The sequence below is a fragment of the Schistocerca cancellata genome, chromosome 3 (assembly GCF_023864275.1).
Source record: "Schistocerca cancellata isolate TAMUIC-IGC-003103 chromosome 3, iqSchCanc2.1, whole genome shotgun sequence".
Classification (NCBI taxonomy): Eukaryota; Metazoa; Arthropoda; class Insecta; order Orthoptera; family Acrididae; genus Schistocerca; species Schistocerca cancellata.
Window position 1 is genome coordinate 560,232,191 of NC_064628.1, and position 25,158 is coordinate 560,257,348.

The 25,158-nt window shown below is 38.1% G+C and overlaps 1 protein-coding gene across 1 annotated transcript in view; it reads right to left on the minus strand.

The window, feature by feature from the left end:
- The window catches only part of LOC126175409 (juvenile hormone esterase-like), a 114,103-nt gene that overhangs the window by 56,109 nt on the left and 32,836 nt on the right, over positions 1-25,158 (minus strand). The window contains exon 4 of the mRNA XM_049922204.1: positions 13,871-14,056. Within this exon, the coding sequence (XP_049778161.1) occupies positions 13,871-14,056 (186 nt within the window). The remainder of the gene's footprint in view (positions 1-13,870; positions 14,057-25,158) is intronic.

Below are 25,158 nucleotides of genomic sequence, written 5' to 3' on the forward strand. Positions count from 1 at the left end.
GGGGGTTCTTGATACACTCATACTTTCATTGCGCCCCAGAGAACGAAGTCTAATGGCGCCAAGTCTGGGGACCATGCTGGCCATCAAACAGTACCCCCCTGCACCATCCACCTATTTGGAAATGTCGCATCTAGAACGTCTCTGGCAACTTTTGCATTGTGTGTAGGACATCCATCATATTGAAACCATATTGATAGACGAGTTTCCAATCCTAGATTCTCCATGAGGAGCAGTAGTGTGTGTTGAAGAAAAGTTGCATATCACTGTCCATTCAATGTTCCACAGTAAAAATAAAGGCCTACAATACAGTTAGCAATGGTACTGCACCAATCATAGATACTCCACAATCGTTGATGAGCAACTTGGCGAATGCAGTGGGGATTTTGCACGGACCAGAAGTGCATGTTTCGCAGATTCACATTACCATGATCAGTAAATGAAGCCTCGTCCGTAAACAACGTATTACTTAGGAATACTGGATTACTTTGCAACTGCTGAAGTGCAAAATGATAGAATGTAATGCAGGATTCAAAGTCATTCCCCTACTGGTCTTGTGCAGTGAGATACGGAATGGATGAAACTGATGTCGATGCAAAATTCTGCACACACTGCTGTGGTTTATTCCTACACTTCGTCCAATTTCTCGTACACCCACTTGAGGACTGTGCGCTACAGTAGCCAGAACAGCAATTTCGTTTCCATTGCCAGTCGCTGGCGTTGTACGTCGATGTTTTGTGGGAGCCCAGCTTCCTGTTTCCTTGAGTGTCTTGTAGATGTTGCCAACTGTTCGACGTGACAGACTCCACCGATCTGGGTAGCATTCAGCATACAGTGTCACAGCTGCAGTTGCATTTCTGTGACATTCGCCATAAATTAAAGTAATAGCTAGTTTTTCTTCATTACTGAAGGCCGGTATATCGACTAGATGACGGCAAATGTAACAAGCCACAAGAAAACAAGTTTTAATGTGGCAATATATGTGAACTGCACGTTAGGAGACACTTGTACACTGAAGGTAGAGCATGCCATGGTGACAATGATGTGTTTATGGCAGGATACAGGTGGCAGTCCAGGCAACCCTGAGCCCAGTACTATGTGTGATACATTATGTCAGACACTGTGACGCCATTGCTATCCTTTACAAGCCACAAGAACTTATGAGGTTTAGAAACGTGAAACCAAGTGTGTTACCACTAACTATACCTGTAGTTGTCATTTTGCAACAATAAATGTTATGTGCAGGACATCCATCATGTAGCATTATTTGACACATCATGAGGTGGACAGGTTTAAGTAAGGTACAGCTCCAGAAGGCGCTAAACTATACCCCTTTAGGAGTGCCATCAATGAAATATGGGCCAATGATGTGTTGTCATACAACACCACACCATTCACTGACATACTACATCAATCACATCACGATTAGCGGCAGCATGAGGTGCATGCTTAAGTCTCAGGACTTCCTCTAGCTGTGTGCTTCATTTATTTCAAGCATCAGCTTCACTTCGCTATTTCTCGGGATGTATTTGACATATTGTGATGCAACCAATGCCACTATTTTTGTGCTTTTTCATGCTGTTGATTGCATATGAAATAATAGGGGGTGTCATTTAAAAATACAGAGGTTTGTATTGAAAATAGTATTTGTTTATATTTTAAAATTTCGCACAGTGTTTGGTTTCCTAAGTCCCTGCTCTATGTTTATGCTGGTGAAACCCGGTTTTGAATATCTATAGTCGTTCCAGGGATATTTGAGGTGGCAGAGTTAGGTGAGACAACCTGTATATGATCATTTTATGATTATGAGAAGTAAGTTATAGATATTTGGGAAATAATTAAAGAATTGAAATCTCTATTTTACATAACAGAAAAAAAGCTAATTATTATTATTAAAAAATAGATATTTTGAAAGAAATTCAGAAATCAAACTCACTCTGATCCATTACTGCAAGAAATATAGCAGATTATTATTATTATGAAACAGGTAGAGAGGAGACCTACGAATTTTACAAACTACCAAAATTATTAAGAGATTATATTTGTCCTTGTACAATATTTTAAAAATTCTTCAAGAAATAGCCAAAATATCAAATTAATTTTTTTTTCTCTGCCATATTTGACTGAAAATATTTCAAAAGGAAATGTAAGCATGAGGTTAACACTTCTGTAACATTTCTAATTTGTTATTCTTTTATTTAATTAAAAATTTTCGTTTATAATTCTGTGTTGTGGATCGTAAGTTAAATTCTTTTTGCCATACACAATTATCTATGGAATTGTATAAAGGGGTATATTTTCATTAAAATGCATATAATATCACAATTGTTTTTTGAGTAGTTACAACATTCAGTCATCTAGGCACATTTATTACACTGATAGGGTAAGTTTCAATAGCATTGAATGTATCTATGTCATTATTTAACTGTTACTCACTTGAAAAATGTGAGGGCATTGTAAGCTTTTACAAAGTTATTTTGTGGATCAAGATTGAGTTATACTTGAGGAAAAACTTCATTTCTTCCATTTTTTACACAGAAATTTTGTAATTTCACATATCAGATGAAAAAAAGCATCACTTACATGATTACTTTTTCGGTTAGTTGGTAAAATAACAAAAATTAAGGAAGGGCTATCAAATTCAACAGAATTATAAAGCTGTGAGTACTGGACGTGAGTCGTGCTTTGGTAGCTCAGATGGTAGGGCACTTGCCCGCGAAAGGCAAAGGTCCCGCGTTCGATTCTTGGTCAGGCACACAGTTTTAACCTGCCAGGAAGTATCATATCAGCACACACTCTGCTGTAGAGTGAAAATCTCATTCTGGAGAATTATAATAATTAGTAAATGTAGTTCAAAACTTCTTTTTCCATTTCATCCAGCAAATTCAATTGTTTGTAGGTCAAAGAAAGAAACTGGAAATTTCGGAATTTTTAATCATTCTTGTTCTAGTCCAAGTGAATATTCTGGTTCATATGTAACAACAAGAACATGAATTTTCGTACTTTTTGAACAATTTGACTTATTTTGGAAGTGTATTATTTTCATTATTAGTAGTCCATCGAAGAATAGAAACTTCTTGATCTTTTTCTTGAACTCCAAGTGAAAATTACTGTTAAACCTCATTCAAAAATTGTTACTTTTAAATCCTTAAAGAGCCTATGAAATAATTCTCATGGATAAAGTAATTTTTTTAGTTTGTTTTCAGTTTTATCAAAGTTAACAATATGTCCTTTCATAGTTTCTTCTATTGATAGAGATGAAGTTTACTGAATTAGAGTTGATGGAGAAGTAACAGAATATTCTATTCTAGATAAAATATTGTATTCATTATTTGTAATAACACCAAACGATTATAAGACATAATTACGAATTATTTTAATATTCGATTTACAATCATAAACTCAGCTACCCATTCCATCAGTGTGAATAACATCAAATGTACTAAAAAGATGTGAATAATTAGGATCAATCAATCGATTGCCAATATTAATATTAATTTCTCTTTTTGTTAGGAAAATCTAAATTATTTTTTTGTTTTCTCATTAATAGGAAATGAGTAAAACTGATAACTCCTGATTTTCTTCATGATTTATTTAGGAAAAATTATTAATTCATTTTTAGAATTACTGCCACAAAAGCGCTATTGAAAAGAATCAAATTATCATTTTCATTAGTGATGGTAATTATTAAATTTTGAATAGTGACAAAATTTAGAATATTTCGAGGATAATTTAGTTAATAAATTATTTGTCCTCCAAATTTACAATTTGATTTAAATGAAGAAATAATATTAGTTTCTCTATGAAAATGGTTATTATGTTTAATGAACAATCCATCAGTTAAATAAAAATTTATATTTATTAATTCAAGTGGAATTGGCTTGAATAATCTGATTATTAAATCCAAAAATGGTCTAATTTTTCCATAAATAATTTATCCATAAATAATTTAATATAAATATCATTTAAGAACTCTATTTGAAATATATAAAATGTATATTAGGTTTATCCATTAAATAAATTTTTCTAAATATTTCGAAACTGTATTGATCAACAGGAATTTATATCGTTTCTTCATTCAAGAATAGTGTAATATTTGTTGGTATAATATTTGTAGTGAAAAAGTTGAATAAACAACTATGTAAACATTTTTATTAGTTTCTTTTAGTGAAACAGTTAATGGTTTTTAAGAATAGATGAATTATCGCTCAATTGAACTAAGAAAAAAAGAAGTCATGAAAAATGAAAATATAATCAATATAAACTTATACCATACTCTATTCAATGTTCAATAACAGAAACAAGTGGTTGTGGAAAAACAGCATTACCAATTAATAATTATATTCTAGCATGAGGATGGTTAAACTGGAAAAAATTAATCACCTGTATGTTTATTCAAAAAGTCTAGATGAATCAAAATATCAAGAATTCAGTTGTTGTTTTTGACGGTTTTATTCTTGAAAATCAGGATATAGTTTAGAGATGTTCTTCATTTTCAGACAAGATGAAACAAATTTAAATGATATTTAAATGAATTTGTTGGTGGTAATTTAAAGTTTGACGATTTTAAAGAAATATGTAGTAAATCCTGCACTAATTATGAATTTAGTTTTGTAACAATATATATGAGAAGAAAAATTAATAATGGCTAAATATAGAGAAAAGATAAAGAATTTTTTAAAACATTAAAAGTTTAATATAAATGTTATGCTAATGTTTAACATAAAAGTGTTGAATATAAAAGCTTTAAACACAATGATAGTGATAAAAGAGATTATATGTCACATGAATCAGAAAGACATGAAGAGAAGTTAAAGACAAAAAAATTTGAAGATGACGATGATAAAAAAAAATGTAAGTGAAATAAAGTTAAAATCTATAAATCATAGTGAAAATACTGTTTGTGGGTTAAGGCCTGTCAGTACTTTTCAATACATCAGTAAATATTAAGTTGAATTCAGTGGTGATAAATTAAACATTAATGAAAAAGAATATGAAGGTACTGATGGACTGAAGAAAAAACTTTTCTTAAAAAACAAATTACTTTGAATAATTTGGGAATAGAATTAGATTCTTTTGATTTACAAAATTTTGCAAGAATGTTATTCGACTCGAATATTGCATATCCTGATAATAATCCAAGTAAAATTAACTGAAATAAATGAAATAAACATAATAATTTGATGAGAACACTTGTTGTTGCATACTTTTCTAGTTTTTCAGAAATAAGTCTAAATGATTCATTCGAAATATTTATTGAAAACATAGAAAAAGTATTCTAAACCACCAGCTGAATATATCTGGATGAATTTGATCATCAATTTATTCATATATAAACTGTAATCCATTGAGAAGAATTAGTTGGAAATTAAATTATGATAATGAAAAAGTTGCAATAACACAAGTGTCCACAAATTGCCTGACTTTGGTATCAACAATCTGAAAGCTAAACCTCACTCCATAACATTTTGAAGAGTTTATCACATACATTCTGGAAATCTGTAAAAAATGTTTGTGACTTAATAAACTGTTAAACAATTATCCATGAAGCAGAAATTGGTAAGAACAAAGATTACTGCAATGACAAAGTTGCAATAACAAAATTGATGAGAAATAAATTCACGTACTTCATTATGAATAATCCAAAAGGTACACCATATTTCATTAAAATTTTGAATAACACATCTTATAAACATGGGAAAAGAGAAAAATATGTAAACTGAACGGTAAATTTTACTTTAAATAATTTACCTAACTCTGGTGTGCATGTCCTTGTTATAATTAATGTGGATCTTTTACTAAATTAGTTAAAAGTTAGAGGTGACAAAGCCACTAGATGAAACATGTAAGGAACATGATATTTTTTATACAGAGAATTATGAACAAGTCACAAAGCTGATAAAAACTTCAATCAGCTGCAAAAGAAAGAATGTATGCTTGAGATGCCTTAATTCGTGAAAAATTAGCTGCAACTGCAGTTAGAGGAATAATGTATGGAAAACGAAAGGTTGGAATGGGCATATATGTTGTTGAAAATGGATGGCAATTTTTAATCTATGTAAATTAATAACTCTAGTATTGATTTTACTAAACTTATAAGTGGTGAAATAAAACCAAAGGTAAAATAAATAATGAACAACTACATAGTATTGTACCAATTTTAAGTGATACACAGAAAAGAAGAAATTACCAATTAGATTTGATATTCCTCTTGTGAAAAAAAAATTGAATATTTAATGATTAAAAGCGACATAAAAGAAGGAGGTGGACGTTTTAACATTATTGTTACCATTAGCGCATCTAGGAACTGTTGATTCAGTTTCTAGTGGATCTGCAGCAATTGGGAATGCAGTTGTAAAGAATAAAAAAGCTCCTAAAATTTGAAGAACAAGGCAAAATATAATTAAGGTATTGTAAAGAAAGGAATTGGATGTAGAATAACAAATTTAAAGAAAATAAAAAAAATTAAATCCTTGTCCTAGTTTTGATATAGAAAAATTAGTTAAACAATTTAAAATTTATATTTTCATCACATTTTTGATTGATGAATTACCTGATAAGCCAAAAAATGTAGCTTGTGGAATAATAGTTTTAGATATATCTGAATATTTTAATTACTCATTGAAGTTGTTATTATAGGTATAAAAATATAAAATTTTTTTCATTCAGTTGGAGGAAAAAATTTATTTCAAAGTTACATTATATGCTAAAGAAATAATTGGATTTATATTTCAGGTGAGAAGCAAAAAAAAAAGACATTTGGCTTTAAATCAAAGATAATTATTTTCATATATAATCTTTAACACTCTTTGATCGTTATAATTAAGTCTTTTATTTTTTATACCTAAAAATGAAACTATTTATATATAATCAGATTTATAAATTTTTTATGTTTTTAAATTCTGTTACATTATTTCTTTATAATGTAAAGCAAAAATAAAATTATTTGACCTTTTTGCAAACATGAAAATGAAATTTATAAAGAAATAAAAATTACAAATATAAATAGACCTTCAAAAACGAGTTTTACTGAGTGAATGCAAAAGAAAAAAAAAGAATATAGGGAAATTAATTAACATAGAATAGAACTTATTAAACACTGGAAAAAATTTGCTTTTGAAAATTTTGAAAAATAGTTAAAACATCTAGTAAATTAACAAGAAAGTTATTATGGGAAATTTGTTTATAAAATATGTTTGAAAGCATAAAAAATTAGCATATCATGAAGAAATATTAAAAACCCGTCAGATATAGAGGTCATATTTTAAAGTTTATAGTCTGTTTTGAATAAATTTGTTTAAGTAATTTATTAATTGTCATATTTTATTGTTTGATAATGACCATAAGGTAAAATATTAATTATGTCTTGTGATACAATGTATTTGTCGTTTACAGCATTTAAAACAATTTTACTTTATTAAACTGTATACAATATATATTTACATGATGTAATGAAATTAATTTTTCTGTTTTATTTTGTTATTTAAACAATTTGTGTAATCATCAAAACTAATTTCACTTCATTGTTCAGACTTTTTAAATTCCTTTAGGTTTTATATTCAACCATTGTCACTTTTTAACTATCATGCTCAAATATAATTTTTCCACAATTTTTGCCTTCATTTTTAATGAAACTTGCTTACTTGCAGAATTTCATTAATATTTTTTTTGGAATAATCGCTTCTGTCAAATTTGTTTATCATGTATTTCATATCTTTAGAAAAATTTTTACGGCAGTGGTCACACGGGTTCCCATCAGATCACCAAAGCTAAGCATTGTAGGGCTGTGCTAGCACTGGGATTGGTGTCATATGGGCTGCCGAGTGCTGTTCACAAGTGGGGTGAACTGAGCCCTTGTGAGGCAAACTGAGAAGCTACTTGATTGAGAAGTAGTGGCACCGGTCTCGTAAACTGACATATGGCCTGGAGAGTGGTGTGCTGACCACATGTCCTTCCATATCCACATCCATTGACACTTGTGGGCTGAGGATGACATAGCAGCCAGTTGCTACCATTGTGCCTTCAAAGGCCTGATTAGAAAAGGTTTAGTTTTTTGTAAGTATCTTTTGTTCTTATATCAGAAATAAAAGAATCTGTCCAGAATGAGATTTTCATTCTGCAGTGGAGTGTGCGCTGATATGAAACTTCCTGGCAGATTAAAACTGTGTGCCCGATGGAGACTCGAACTCGGGACCTTTGCCTTTCGTGGGCAAGTGCTCTACCATCTGAGCTACTGAAGCACGACTCACGCCCCGTACTCACAGCTTTACTTCTGCCAGTACCTCATCTCCTACCTTCCAAACTTTACAGAAGCTCTCCTGCGAACCTTGCAGAACTAGCACTCCTGAAAGAAAGGATATTGTGGAGACATGGCTTAGCCACAGCCTGGGGGATGTTTCCAGAATGAGATTTTCAGTCTGCTGCAGATTTTTTCTTTGCATTTCTTCCACATCAGTTAATAGTTTATTTGTTGATTTTTGATAGTTATCATGTAAATAAGTTGTCCAAAAAAAGCTTTATTACTTGTTTTAAAATTAAACACATGTTTTATGGCTTGTCTTTTAAAATTATTATAAAATTTCATATTTCCTTTAATTGCTCTTTGTTATATTAAAATATTCTTGAATTTAGTGACTACTACTTCTTTAATTTGATTAAAAAATTCTTGTGGTTGAAGAATATTATCACCATTATTAATTTAATACATTAGTAATCTCATTTTAAAAATAGAGGCTTTACCTTTAATTTGTGTATGTGATTTTTAAAGATAATCATCTCGAAAATTTAAACCAAGTAATCTTTCAGGTAGCTTCTTGTTTACATTTTTGATATTTATCTTCCAGAAGCTTTTGAAAATAACTTTCAATATGAATGTTATTAATTTTACCCTTGGATCTATTAATAAGATGTATTAATGGTTGTGTATTAAGTTTGGAATACTTTTTTAATTTTTTATTTTGCAAATTTTATGAAGGTTTCTTAAAGATGTATTAATCAATTCACTATCGCTATTTTTAATTTTGGCAACAAGTTTTACAATGACATTGATTAACTTTTCTTTGTTACATTTGGAATAATTATTAAAAATTTTTGTTTTACAGATCGTTTGATCTTCTTTTATATTTCTGTCTTAGTTCTCTCTTCATTTCTTTCATTTTAAAATAATCAATAATTTTTTTATATCTTGTCTACTTACATTTGAATAATCTTTTTCTTTACAGTAATTTTCTAAATCACTATAACTTACTTTACATTTTTATTCACAGTACTTTTGGAATTTATGAAAAAACTTAGGTTTGAAGTACATTTTGTTTTGCTTTTAATTGTAAAGAGAAAAATTTAGATCTGTGAGAACTAAAACGTTTCTGGTTGAAAACACGTTTTGAAAAATTTCAATCGCTTGTATGGGTAAACTCTATCTTGGAGAACTTACTAAGAAGAAAAAATTTATTAGATTTCTAATTTTTAAAATAAGTATTCGTTTGTTGTAAATAAATTATTGATTATGGGATATAGCAAAATTAAAATTTTATTTTTAAATCGAAAAAGTTTGCATTAATGTACCACTTACATATGTCATGTTGTGTGTGGCAATGACTGCATATAATTTCAAGTACCAGAAAATTAATCTTTCTTCTAGTTTTTGTACTAAATTTTCTTTTAAATAAAATTATGTATTTTCAATTTCATAATTTCAGTTACATAGGAAGTATTCAAATTTGTTTGTGATTTTTTAAGATTTATACCATGGCCAAAATGTATTACTTTTCCAAAAACGTCAAAGCCCATAATGGAAACAGTGGAAAACTAGTAATCCTCTTTCTGAATTCTTTCAAAACTGGTTCAAATTAAGATAGTGACTTGGACTGAAAAAGTAAGGTTCTTTTTTTGCATTTATTTAAGTAAGTGAATGATGAGGAGGAGCTCATTCTTTCCTGTGAGTTATTGGTTCTAATCACACTCTTGAGAAGAATGGGTCTGCCCATCTCAAGCAGAAGCTACTCAGCATAGCTTTATCATAGTGTTGTTGTATCACATCTGATGAGCAAACATGTGAGATATAAATCGGCCAACTATGCATCAGCAAACATATCTGTGCTGCTGGGTACCACTGTTAGCTTGCAACTAACACGGCTGGAACAAGAAACCTGAGATGAAACCGAGCTGTACTGAATGCCATCTTGAAGGAGAGGAGTAAAGTGGACTTTACTGTTGTAAACAGCGTGTACCCCAAGTGAATTGAATACATTTGTTTTGAAACAAGACACTCAGACTATACTGATAATATTTCGATGGTAGTGCAGATACGGGTTTAAGAGATCGAACAATATGCAATTACTCTGTAGCGAGCCGCCGAAAATGCCTGGCTTTTTGTACCAAAATATCCGTGAATAACCTCCAAAATATCGTCGATGCATTTCCTGTTCCCTCTGTATACTGATGTGCCAGATATACCAGCACAATTAAAATCTTACTTGTGCACAGACTACTGCACTATCATCACGCATTGTTGTGCAGTCTAGTGTGGTTGAGATAAGTAAGTCGTCAGGACAGAATGATATGGGAGGCCTTGGATTCTGTGGGAGTGCAGCAAAAATAACTATTTGAAGTAGCTGTACTTGTGACTTGACTCTGATAGACCACCTGGTCAAAAAATCCAGAAGGGGAGGATGAAATGAAAAGATACTTCATGATCTAAGGGGACATTTGATATTATTTCAGTGCTTTTGGAATCAACTCGAACTTACAAAGCACTTGGCAGTATGAGGCCACTTACCAGGATGACGGTCCACCCAATCTGGACAGAATCCCTATACTACCTCGGATGTGACAGGTGTCGAAAAGTTATTGTGTTCTCTCCAGAGGCAAGCTGGCCCACAACTGTTGTAACTGGTCCGTGATCCCTGGAGACTGGCACTGGCATGGAGTTGACACTGGAGCTGCTCCTATGCATATTCTATTGGGAACAGATCTGAGGCTTGCTGACCATTGGAGTATCTCAAGATCACATACATTTCATAGAGACATGTGCTACGGTGGTCAGCCTGATACTGTCGTGTAAGGAGTAGCTCACTAGGATGAATGATGCCTGTGATGTAATGTTTGCTGTCACAGTTCTCTCATTTGCTGCCAGCTGTGATATGAGGTAATACCATATGGCTTCTCACGCCATAAGGCCAGGAGTAACATCACTGTGCTTCTCCAAAACACTGTAAAATTGGACTCCTCACTAGGTCACCACCATTCTCGCTGAAAGAGGTTATGTGGTGTAATGCACAACTGTGATTCATCAATGAACACAACGCAACACCACACATAGGCGATCTGTGGTTTTATAACATGGCACCACTCCAAAAGTACTTGTTTGTATTGTGGTGTTAACGCCAGCCTATGGATAGTGTGTTAATTTGGTAGGCATTCTGTTGATAGTCTCTGATCAATGGTGAGGGATGACGTAAAAGTTGCAGGGAGTCCATTATTTTTCAATGGCAGGCAGATCTGAAGGGGTTAAAATGTACTTGATGCATGGCAAATATTGATGGTTAGATATCATTGACGGATATTTCTGCCCTCACATTCCAATGCTGTTTAACATCGAGGGCTAGTCCCATCGAATGTCCCACAGATGTAGATATTATACGATTTGACAAACTATCCCAGTGAAGACTGACTATAAGCGCCCTCTAAAATTTTTCAGGATCTGAAAACGCTGTCTCGGCGAGTTACCAACAATGCAGTGGCCTTCACAGTGATCACTCAATTTGTGATGCTGTCCACACCTATTGTATAGCTAATCAGGCCTGGTAACAACACTAGAAATGAACAACACTAATTAACTCTGGTGGCCATTCTGTCACTTAAAACTGCAGCTCTATGACCTCTCTACCTGCCGATAGTGTGTATGGTAGGAAGTTATTGTAATATCTAACCATGTCTTCTGGGTTATTGGCTTTTTTCAGGCAGTATATTTCTCCAGTGGTTTTTAAACAATGCTGCCATCTGGTTGTGGATTGCAACATTGATTTCTGCGGTCAATTTTATATTGTTCAAACTTCCACTTGGTGTGCAAGTTGAAGTATGAACAATATAAAATGGACTAGTTCTTGTGCTCCTCCACATTGCTTTTGATCTGATTGAAACATACATATTACTTTTCCACATAAGATTCTGCTATATTCCCACTTTCGTTAGCTGTGGTCCACGCCAATTAAAAGGTTTTGTTACAATTTAATAATACTTGTAAATTTACAAAGAGAATTTGTTAATAACAACCATTGTCTTAAGTTTGCTATCTGAGGTTAATGAACCACTAAGAGCAGTCCCCATTTAATGTGTCTATCCCACACAACCACTCTCTTACTCCTTGGAAGTATAGTACCTGCTGCTTTGGTACCAGATGTCTTACACAGAGCAGGTCGGGAATATACTGTCAGACTTGACTGAGCTTACAGTGGCTGAAAGACAATATGTAGTGATGATTTATCGGTGCATCTTTCCCAACAACAAATTAACATGCTATCACTAACTGGTAGAGGTTTCTGAAAAATCTTTTCATATTTAGATTCCGCCACGGTCATTAACAGCCAATATATTTAAAAAAACACTATTTTATTCATTATAGCACTACTTTGTATTATGTTCTAGTTATTAGAGAAGACTCGCATTGCATTGGGGAGGACAACAGCTCAAATCCCTGTCTGGCCATGCAGATATAAGATTGTCACGATTTCCCTAAATTGCTACAGGCAAATGCTAGGATGTTTCCTTTGAATTTTCGTGACCGATTTCTTCCCCATCCTTGACACAGTCCTAGTTTGTGCTCTGTCTCCAAAAATATCTGACGGAAGTACACTTACCTGGAGACTTATCATCGCTAGGGATAAATGCTAAAGCTTAGAATTAAAATTCGTGCTAAGGCAGGGACTTGAAGCCCTCGTCTCCTGCTTACTATGCAGATGTGTATCCAGTACGCCACCCTGGGATTGTGGCTGACATATCTACATGGACTAATGTATTCCTCCACCTCCATGAGGTGTGAATTGAAGTTTATGCTATGTAGGGCATTGGTTTACAGTAGTTCATGAGCTGTGCCAGCCCCAATGCCAGGGTGGTGTACTGGATACACATCTACCTAGTAACCAGGAAACCTGGGTTCAAGTCGTGACTTTGCCACACATATTAATTCACTGTATCAGTTTCTATTCTTGTATAGTGGTATCAATGTAAATGAGACGTTAGGCGCTAATCTTCATTCCTTCCTTACCCCATAATAATTTTGATGACTGAAAACATACCGTCATTTTATTTCATTCGAGATTTTTCCTTACTTTTGAGGGAAAATAACGCAAAAAATGTAGACGTAAAAAGTCAAATGCAAATTAAGAATGCACCATTAAAACAGACAATGGAAAACCAGCTGTAGGTGTTCAAAGCTCAATACACCTCAGCCTGGGTTGGATTGAAAGAAATTTTGTTCGATTTAATGCTTCAAGCGAATAAATATTCTTGGAGCAAACCTCTTTTTCTGTAGTCAGTGTCTTTTGTCTCCTGCGTATCCCTGTAGACACCAACATTTCATCTTCCTGCTAAGTTCGAATCCTCGAACATAACCTCTTTTCTTTTAGGTAATAATGAATAAATGCTTCAGTTTCAGTAAACTGATTTTCCTTACAGAATAGTTCCAAAAGAAACCTAGGAGTACTTTCTATAGTAGCAGAATTGTAATTATCTTTCATGGCGTGTTAAAAACCCATGTAGACGCACGATTTACCAGTTTAAGGCACTTTCTGTAATTTCAATGACCATTATAATACGTACAAACAGTCAGTGGTGTAAGAGGCACAGCTGGGTAAGACTGTCATTGTATACTGACCTGCAGACAGTGGCGACATCAGATGGAAGGACGCACAAATGGCTCCAGCACTCTCCCCAAACAGCGTGACCAGCTGAGGGTCACCGCCGAAGCTGGCGATGTTTCTCTGCACCCAGGTCAGCGCCAGCTGCTGGTCCTTGTTGCCTGCATTACCAGGAACCACTTCATCACCCGTACTCAGGAACCCTGTGAAACACACAACTTTATGGCGTGTCTTCTACTTGAACCTCTTGACAGGCTGTAGTTACTCGCGTGCACAGCTGGGCAGGGGTGAATAGACAGCTGACATGCTGTCACTCCTGTCGCAGGGGCTGTAACATTTGCGATCCTACAACACTGGTCGAGCACATGCGGGCAGGGGTGGCCAAGCAGCTGGTGCATAGGCAGAATGCATGCAACAGAGCTGTTTGGCAGATAGCCTACTTCGCCTGTGATTAATGAGAGGGGCAGGCAGGGCGCCACTGTCCCATGAGGTAGCATTGTAGCAACCTGCACATATCGTCCGCTTCAGAGATTTTAGTTCCTGGTTCTTACTCGGTAAAACATTACGATGTTTAAAAGAAACAAGGAAATGACACACGTGAGCCATAAATTGCCTCTCCTTTCTTCATCGTCCCCTTTCTGCTGTAGGGACTCAAACTAAATTAATTTTGACTGCAAAAAAATTTATATTTCCTCAGTATTCACCATCGCAATACTTAGGAACAGGGGGGGGGGGGAGGTACTTTACGCTCACCATCTGAAAATAGTGGAACATCATCAGTTACTTTATATTTTAAAATTCTGAAGAATATTTGTTGTTTCTAATGAGTTCTTCTACCAAACTGGACAACTGTTTAAATTAAACTGTTAAACTTAAACAAAAAATTCAAGTTTCCCTAGTAGATCTTACTTTTGCCAATGAATGTCATATTCAGTATTTTCAGGTTCACAACACTGGTTATTCATCAGTGTCTCCTTAAAAGGTATTTTGCAATTAAACAACAATTGACGAGATGTGAATTTTTATAACTTTTTATGGTGGGCATTAAAGTGCCCTCCCAAATTCCTGGTACTACAGAGAAGGTGTTGATATTGCTAAGACTATGTTAAAAGACATTTTCAGATTCTGGACACTAACTACATATCAGTATATGTTCTTAAAAGTATGTTGTTGACAGAAGCCAACAACAATTAATCAGTTTTAACTTTTATTCTTCTTTAATTTTTTTAGGGTGGGCATCCACTCCCCCCCCCCCCCCATCTGGCAAGAGTGTTATGGAAAATGCATTATTTTTGCTAGGGATGAAACAAAACCAAATTATTGAAAGTGGAAGAGTGCAGGATGTATCTTTCAGACTGGCAGAAAATTCCTAAACATGTGATTAACTTCTCATGGCTGGAATTCACAGTCAAGTAGGATTTCTTTGCCGTCTCCGCCAGAGTTAGAATGTCACCAACAGACCTCAATTTTTTTTATTTTTTCCACTGAATTTTATTTCCTTTCCAAAATTTTCGCTAAATTTCCTTTGCTGCTTGATCTTTCACAAACTGAGCAACATGGGGGACAGGCTACAACACTCACTCTCTTCTCATTCATTGCCTTATTTAATTTCCTTCGAGTTTTATGACATCGATACAAGTTAGTGGTAACTTTTCACTCCCCGTATTTTATTTCCGGTAACTTGAAGGTTCCAATGAGTGTGTTTCAGTCAAGACTGCGAAACTGTTATTCTAAATCTGTGAATCCCATAAATGTGAGTTTCCGTTCCTACAAACTATTTTATTAAGATATACCATGAGGTCAATATGGACTTTAGTAATCGTACAGTTTTCTGGAATCGAACCTGAACCTGCTGCAGTCTAAAATAACGTGCACACACACTTAAAAGAAAATGCTTTTACTTAAAAGCAAAAGCATAATTTTTTACATTTAAGACATTTTTATGGTGGTGATGGATCTGGGGGAGGGTACCAAACAGAAATGTCTTCCGTCCCATCGGATTAGGGAAAGAAGTCGGCCGTGCCCTTTCACATGAACCACCCCGGCTTTCACCTAAAGCGATTTAGGAAAATCACTGGAAACGTAAATCAGGATGGCTGGGCGCGCGTTTGAACCGTCGTCCTTCCGACAGCGAGTCCAGCGTCCTAATCATTGCGCCGCCTCGATCTGTTAAGCCAGTTTGAAAATATAGCAAGATCGATAGGAAAATGAACAAACAGAACAGTAAATGAGGCGACGAGTGCTTCTACTAAACTAAAAAGGGTTTTGAAAACGAAGACTGCGGTGTTTCTGAAACGGAGATGTGGACAGATAGAAGTGGTCTTTTAATAAGACAGCAATTAAAAAACGGAGAACGTCTCAACGATTAAAAGAGAGATACGAGTTGCAAATTTGTGTCACTCAGGACTACATTGTGGAACAGTGTGATTCCCAGCTGGGTGCTTGAGATATCTTTCTTACCAAGACTCTGTCTGTCAGGAAACGGCGGTTGACGGAGAGTTATCTATAAGAATATATTTCGTTTGCTTCTTCAGGTGCCATTAATACGAGAAAAATTTCTTTGATCGTAGTTGTATGATTACAGGCAGTTAATAAGAAAAAATTGAGACTTTATTAGGTCGATTTGTCCCGTACCTGAGCTCTTGAAGAGAAAACGTTTCAGTAACTGACGTCAGTTACTACGAAACGCATAGTCGGCGCTTTAGCAGAGCGGTAAACGGACCTGACTGCCATGCAGTGGGCCCGGGTTCGATTCCCTGCGACGTCAAAGATTGCGACTGTATGCGGTGTTGCCCTCATCATCATTTCATCATTATCGACACGCAGGTCGCCTGATGTGGCATCAGCTAAAAAGACTTGCAACTCGGCAGCCGAACTCCCCGGGTGGGGACTCCCAGCCCGCAATGCTATACGATCACTTCTTCTCACTAAACACACACGGTATGAAATAATTAAAACTACCAGATTTGGTTCATTATTATTGTTCACTGTTAGCAGACAGTGCAATTACTAACTAATTCGCTCTGCCGGAAGGTCTTTCTAATGATTCATTTTTAGTATCTCTGTATCTATGTTCCTTCAGGGTCCTGCAAACGTTTGCGTACCTCCTTTGCACCATTTCATTATCATGAGCCTATTAACTTCGCCCTAAAGACTACAATAGCTAGAAAGACAGCTGTATTATCTAAACAAGTGTCCGGACAGCTATACGTGTGTCTACCAATCTCCTTTAGGATGGGCTGAGCTCTGTCGGGGACAATTTGAATGAGTTATCTGCATGAATGAGGAGGCATTATAGCCCATTTTTCCGCAAGAACCGAAATCAGGGAAGGAAGTGATGTTGGACGGTGAGATTTAGAGCGAAGTCGGTGTTATAAATCAGCCTAAAAGTGTCCCATTGTGTTGAAGTCGGGACGCTAGACAGACGAGTCCATTTCAAAAATGTCGTTGTCTTCATATCATTGTGTCACAGACGGTGCTTTAAGACAGGGTGCATTGTCATGCTGACACAATCAACGTTTTCGAACTGTGCCTCTACTGCACTCATTATACTAAAAAAATTAAACTCCGCCCGAACAGGCCATGAGGGCCCAACGGTACCGACCGGTCGTCGTGTCATCCGCAGCCCACAGGCGTCACTGGATGCTGTTGTCATGCATGTATTCAGCACACCACTCTCTCAGCAGTATGTCAGTTTACGGGACTGGAGGCGCTACTTCTCGATCAAGTAGCTCCTGAGTTTGCCTCACAAAGGCTGAGGGCAACCCGCTTGCTAACAGCGCTAGGCAGACCGGATGGTCAAGCGACCAAGTGGTAGCCCAGCCCAACACTGCTTAACTTTGGTGATCTGACGAGAACGGGTATTACCACTGCGGCAAGGCCGTTGCCACTGTACATAGTATACAGTGTTCTAAAATGTTTTCGTATCCTTTCAGATATAGCGCTTTCATAAGCATAATGAGAGAACCACACCACAACCACGAAAAACGCTCCCGTAAGACCACCTCCGCCATACTTCCCTGTTGGCATTACACGTGTCAGATGACGTTCTCCAGGCATTCGTCCAACAAAAACCTTTCCATGGGTTGACCACAGGGTGTAGCGTGATTTATCACTAGAATTCACTCGTTTCCTGTCATCCATTGTCCAGTGGAGTCGCTCATTATACCACCCAAAGCGTCGGGCTGAATGGTTACTTGGGATGAGCTGCTCGACTGTCTTACTCTATTCTTTGTAACTCCCTACGCATATTGATTGTGTTGGGTTGACTGCTGAGAGCACTTTAAGTTTTGTCGTCCGAAGAACGACGGAACTACGAATAAGGACACTCTTTGCCTGACACAGCAATGAATGTGAGACGTCTGTGCACACGCGCCCTCAAGATGTTCCATACGCCACCGCTACCGGAGGATTACCTACGTTAAAGAACAGCGCCACAGCCGACTCCGCAATCCTCTCTTACAACGACCAAAAAAAAAGGCTCTGAGCACTATGGGACTTAACATCTGAGGTTATCAGTCCCATAGAATTTAGAACTACTTAAACCTAACTAACCTAAGGACATCACACACATCCATGCCCGAGGCAGGATTGGAACCTGCGACCGTAGCGATCTCGCAGTTCCAGACTGAAGCACCTAGAACCCCTCAGCCACTTCGGCCGGCTTTACGACGATAGCATCGTTTCACAAGGAACCCCTTATGTGCGAGGTCGCAAAAGTCCAATGATGTTTACGGCATTCGACGCCCCACTTCTTGCCTACCACGCAACTACAACATTGGCTGCTAATGGAAACATTGGGCGGGACTGGAGGTGTCCAATGGTGAGCGCAGCATGAGGCTACGGAGCGTAGTAGAACTGCTTGATCGACGAACAACTAACACATGAGTTCCAAAAGAAATCCGTTGGAATTCGATTACTCGATAAATAGTACAATTCTCAAGTCTGTCAATTCAACTAAGTACCTGGGTGTTAAAATTACGAACAACTTCAGTTGGAAAGACCACATAGATAATATTGTGAGGAAGGCGAGCCAAAGGTTGCGTTTCATTGGCAGGACACTTAGAAGATGCAACAAGTCCACTAAAGAGACAGCTTACACTACCCTCGTTCGTCCTCTGTTAGAATATTGCTGCGCGGTGTGGGATCCTTATCAGGTGGGATTGACGGAGGACATCGAAAGGGTGCAAAAAAGGGCAGCTCGTTTTGTAACATCACGTAATAGGAGAGAGAGTGTGGCAGATATGATACGCGAGTTGGGATGGAAGTCATTAAAGCAAAGACGATTTTCGTCGTGGCGAGATCTATTTACGAAATTTCAGTCACCAACTTTCTCTTCCGAATGCGAAAATATTTTGTTGAGCCCAACCTACATAGGTAGGAATGATCATCAAAATAAAATAAGAGAAATCAGAGCTCGGACAGAAAGGTTTAGGTGTTCGTTTTTCCCATGCGCTGTTCGGGAGTGGATTGGTAGAGAGATAGTATGATTGTGGTTCGATGAACCCTCTGCCAAGCACTTAAATGTGAATTGCAGAGTAATCATGTAGATGTAGATGTAGATGTAGAGCAGCAGTGCTACAGTGCTAGTGGTGTTCATACAAAGCAGAGCAATGGCAACGATAAACAAAGCAAACATAGCATTGTACGTACAACAACAGTTGTCGAAGGCGACATTTCGTCAGGCAGGACTTGTTACAAAAATTAGTGTCTACCCGTTTCAAGGATGTTCAATACAATTTGCAGGATCTGCGATGTTACGCACATCAAATTTCGCGTGACATATATGATCAAAAGTATCCGGACACCTGGCTGAAAATGACTTACGTGTTCGTGGCGCCCTCTTTCGGTTATTCTGTAATTCAATATGGTGTTGGCCCTCCCTTAGCCGTGATGACAGCTTCCACTCTCGCAGGCATACATTCAGTCAGGTGCTGGAACGTTTCTTTGGGAATGGCAGCCCACTCTTCACGGAGGGCGTCACTGAGGAGAGGTATCGATGTCGGTCGGTGAGGCCTGGCACGATTCGGAGTTCCAAAACATCCCAAAGGTGCCCTATAGGATTCAGATCAGGACTCTTTGCAGGCCAGTCCATTACAGAGATGTTACCGCCGTGTAACCACTCCGGCACAGGCCGTTCGTTATGAACAGGCGCTCGATCGTGTTGAAAGATGCGATCGCCATCGCCGAGTTGCTCTTCAACAGTGGGAAGAAAGAAGGTGCTTAAAATCTGTGCTGTGATAGTGCCACGCAAAACAACAAGGGGTGCAAGCCCCCTCCGTGAAAAACACGATCACTCCATAACAAGAGGGCCGTTGTGGCCGAGCGGTTCTAGGCGCTTCAGTCCGGAACCGCGCTGCTGTTGCAGTAGCAGGTTCGCATCCTGCCTCGGGCATGGATGTGTGTGATGTCCTTAGGTTAGTTAGGTTTAATTAGTTCTAAGTTCTAGGCGACTGATGACCTCAGAAGTTAAGTCGCATAGTGCTCACAGCCATTTGAACCATTTTTTTGTTTTAGGTTTACGTAGTTCTAAGTCTAAGGGACAGATGACCTCAGATGTTAAGTCCCATAGTGCTTAGAGATATTTTTGAACACCATAACATCACCGCCTCCGAATTTTACTCTTGGCACTACACACGCTGGTAGATGACTTTCACTGGACATTCGCCATACCCACACCCCGCCATCGGATCGCCATATTGTGTACCGTGATTCTTCACTCCATTCAACGGTTTTCCACTGTTCAATCGCCCAATGTTTACTCTCCTTACACCAAGCAAGGCGTCATTTAGCATTTACCGGCGTGATGCGTGGCGTATGAGCAGCCGCTTGACCGTGAAATCAAAGTTTCCTCAACTCGCGCCTAACTGTCATAGTACTTGCAGTGAATCCTGATGCAGTTTGGAATTCCTGTGTGATGGTCTGGATAGATGTCTGCCTCTTCAACTGTCGGCGGTCCCTGTCAGTCAACAGTCGAGGTCAGCCTGTACGCTTTTGTGCTGTACATGTCCCTTCACGTTTCCACTTCACTATCACATTGTAAACAGTGGACCCATGGATGTTTAGGAGTGTGGAAATCTCGCGTACAGACGTATGACACAAGTGACACCCAATCACCCGACCACGTTCGAAGTCCGTGAGTTCCGTTCTGCTCACTCACGATGTCTACTGAGGTCGCTAATATGGAGTACCTGACAGTAGGTGGCAGCAAAATGTATCTAATAGAAAAAACCAAGTTTTTGGGAGTGTCCGGTTACTTTTGATCACATAGTGTAGATAACAGTGACTTAAAGGGAAGCAGTGGACGGTTGCACAACTTCGAACAGTGCTGCAGAATTGGAATATGTAAGATAACGAAAGTTTTAAACAAAGCATCAACTTGACGATGCACAGCAAACTGCAGAATTGGCCCAAAAATTTGTAGATGAGATAAAAACACTGATCCCATCGTTCAGTTTGTTTTCCGCTCTGATCAATTTGGATCTGAGAAGGAAATGCATATGAACGGAACCATTGAAACTAGAGGTATCAAGAAAGTTCTATCAGGATCAAATAACATTAATACCTCAGTGTATTCGTATACAATTATGTAGACTGTTGATCTGGATCGTAAATTGACTGTAAAGCTATTTATTGTGTTGTGAGAAATTGGAGGCGCTTTGTCTCCTGCGTTTCTTCCTCGTGTGTGTGAACTTGTAAGGGCATTATGGAGTGTTTACATCACAACAAGAGAGTAAAAAAGTGGTCGTAAGCGAACTACAACTATGTTACGACCACTGATTTTGGCGAATTGATGATCAAAATGACTTGCTTTTGCATGATTCCTGACCTGTGTGAAAAAATCATATTCCCTTAGAACACACTCTCTCTCCTGAAAAGTGTGTTGACATTGCAACTCATACCATTTGGAACCACTGGGCATATTCCACTTTTCATGTTTGTTTTTTTCCGTGCCTATAATACATATCGCACTGTCTGCACCTATATCATATGCTGTGTTGTGCGACACAGCCGGGGGAAAAGCACCACAGGTGCGAAGATGCGTGCTGATGCCAGTGCCATACAGACTCGCCATTTGCGCGAGTTTAACCAGCGCCACAGGCGGCGCTGAGGGTGATGATATCGACTTCGAATCGACCAGTTGCCAGACGAGTGCAATTCGCCAATGACAGGACGACAATAGACAGAAACCTACTCGGAAGAGAGAAGAGCAGCTCTCGCTCACTTCGTTATACACTACTGGCCATTAAAATTGCTACACCACGAAGATAACGTGCTACAGACGCGAAATTTAACCGACAGGAAGAAGATGCTGTGATATGCAAATGATTAGCTTTTCAGAGCATTCACACCAGGTTGGCGACGGTGGAGACACCTACAACGTGCTGACATGAGGAAGGTTTATAACCGATTTCTCATACACAAACAGCAGTTGACGGCGTTGCCTGGTGAAACGTTGTTGTGATGCCTCATGTGAGGAGAAATGCGTACCATCACGTTTTCGACTTTCATAAAGGTCGGATTGCAGCCTATCGCTATCGCGGTTTATCGTTTCGCGACATTGTTGCTCGCGTTGGTCGAGATCCAATAACTGTTAGCAGAAAATGGAATCGGTGGGTTCAGGAGGGTAATACGGAACGCCGTGCTGGATCCCAACGGCCTCGTATCACTAGCAGTCGAGATGACAGGCATTTTATCCGCATGGCTGTAATGGATCGTGCACCCACGTCTCGATCCCTGAGTCAACAGATGGGGACGTTTGCAAGACAACAACCATCTGCACGAACAATTCGACGACGTTTGCAGCAGCATGGACTATCAGCTCGGAGACCATGGCTGCTGTTACCCTTGACGCTGCATCACAGACAGGAGCGCCTGCGATTGTGTACTCAACGACGAATCTGGGTGCACGAATGGGAAAACGTCATTTTTTCGGATGAATGCAGGTTGTGTTTACAGCATCATGATGGTAGCATCCGTGTTTGGTGACATCGTGGTGAACGTACGTTGGAAGCGTGTATTCATCATCGCCATACTGGCGTATCACCCGGCGTGATGGTATGGGGTGCCATTGGTTACACGTCTCGGTCACCTCTTGTTCGCATTGACGGCACTTTGAACAGTGGACGTTACATTTCAGATGTGTTACGACCCGGGGCACGATCCTTCATTCGATCCCTGCGAAACCCTACATTTCAGCAGGATAATGCATGACCGCGTGTTGCAGGTCCTGTACGGGCCTTTCTGGATACAGAAAATGTTAACGTCTGGTCAATGATGGCCGAGCAACTGGCTCGTCACAATACGCCATCACTACTCTTGATGAACTGTGCTATCGTGTTGAAGCTGCTTGGGCAGCTGTACCTGTACACGCCATCCAAGCTCTGTTTGACTCAATGACCAGGCGTATCAGGGCCGTTATTACGGCCAGAGGTGGTTCTTCTGAGTACTGTTTTCTCAGGATCTATGCACCCAAATTGGTAATCACATGTCAGTTCTAGTATACTATATTTGTCCAATGAATATCCGTTTATCATACGCATTTCTTCTTGGTGTAGCAATTTTGATGGCCAGTAGTTTGCGTGCCTCAGCGATACAGATAGCCGTACCGTAGGTGCAACCACAACGGAGGGGTATCTTTTGAGAGGCCAGACAAACGTGTGGTTCCTGAAGAGGGGCAGCAGCCTTTTCAGTAGTTGCAAGGGCAACAGTCTGGATGATTGACTGATCTGGCCTTGTAACACTAACCAAAACGGCCTTGCTGTGCTGGTACTGCGAACGGCTGAAAGCAAGGCGAAACTACGGCCGAAATTTTTCCCGAGGGCATGCAGCTTTACTGTATGGTTAAATGATGATGGCATCCTCTTGGGTAAAATATTCCGGAGGTAAAATACTCCCCCATTCGGATCTCCGGGCGGGGACTACTCAAGAGGATGTCGTTATCAGGAGAAAGAAAACGCGTTCTACGGATCGGAGCGTGGAATGTCAGATCCCTTAATCGGGCAGGTAGGTTAAAAAATTTAAAAAGGGAAATGGATAGGTTAAAGTTAGATATAGTGGGAATTAGTGAAGTTCGGTGGAAGGAGGAACAAGACTTCTGGTCAGTGACTACAGGTTTATAAACACAAAATCAAATAGAGGTAATGCATGAGAAGGTTTACTAATGAATAAAAAAATAGCAGTTCGGGTAAGCTACTACAAACAGCATAGTGAACGCATTATTGTGGCCAAGATAGATACGAAGCCCATGCCTACTACAGTAGTACAAGTTTAAATGCCAACTAGCTCTGCAAATGACGAAGAAATTGAAGAAATGTTTGATGAAATAAAAGAAATTATTCAGATTGTGAAGGGAGACGAAAATTTAATGGTCATGGGTGACTGGAATTCGAGAGTAGGAAAAGGCAGAGAAGGAAACGTAGTAGGTGAATATGGATTGGGGGTAAGAAATGAAAGAGGAAGCCACCTGGTAGAATTTTGCACAGAGCACAACTTAATCATAGCTAACACTTGGTTCAAGAATCATGAAAGAAGGTTGTATACATGGAAGAACCCTGGAGATACTAGAAGGTATCAGATAGATTATATAATGGTAAGACAGAGATTTAGGAACCAGGTTTTAAATTGTAAGACATTTCCAGGGTCAGATGTGGACTCTGACCACAATCTATTGGTTATGAACCGTAGATTAAAACTGAAGAAACTGCGAAAAGGTGGGAGTTTAAGGAGATGGGACCTGGATAAACTTAAAGAACCAGAGATTGTACAGAGTTTCAGGGAGAGCATAAGGGAACAATTGACAGGAATGGGGGAAAGAAATACAGTAGAAGAAGAATGGGTAGCTCTGAGGGGTGAAGTAGTGAAGGCAGAAGAGGATCGAGTAGGTAAAAAGACGAGGGCTAGTAGAAATCCTTGGGTAACAGAAGAAATATTGAATTTAATTGATGAAAGGAGAAAATATAAAAACGCAGTAAATGAAGCAGGCAAAAAGGAATACAAACGTCTCAAAAATGAGATCGACAGGAAGTGCAAAATGGCTAAGCACGGATGGCTAGAGGACAAATGTAAGGATGTAGAGGCTTATCTCACTATGGGTAAGATAGATACTGCCTACAGGAAAATTAAAGAGACGTTTGGAGAAATGCGAGCCACTTGGATGAATATCAAGAGCTCAGATGGAAACCCAGTTCTAAGCAAAGAAGGGAAAGCAGAAAGGTGGAAGGAGTATATAGAGGGTTTATACAAGGGCGATGTACTTAAGGACAATATTATGGCAATGGAAGAGGATGTAGATGAAGATGAAATG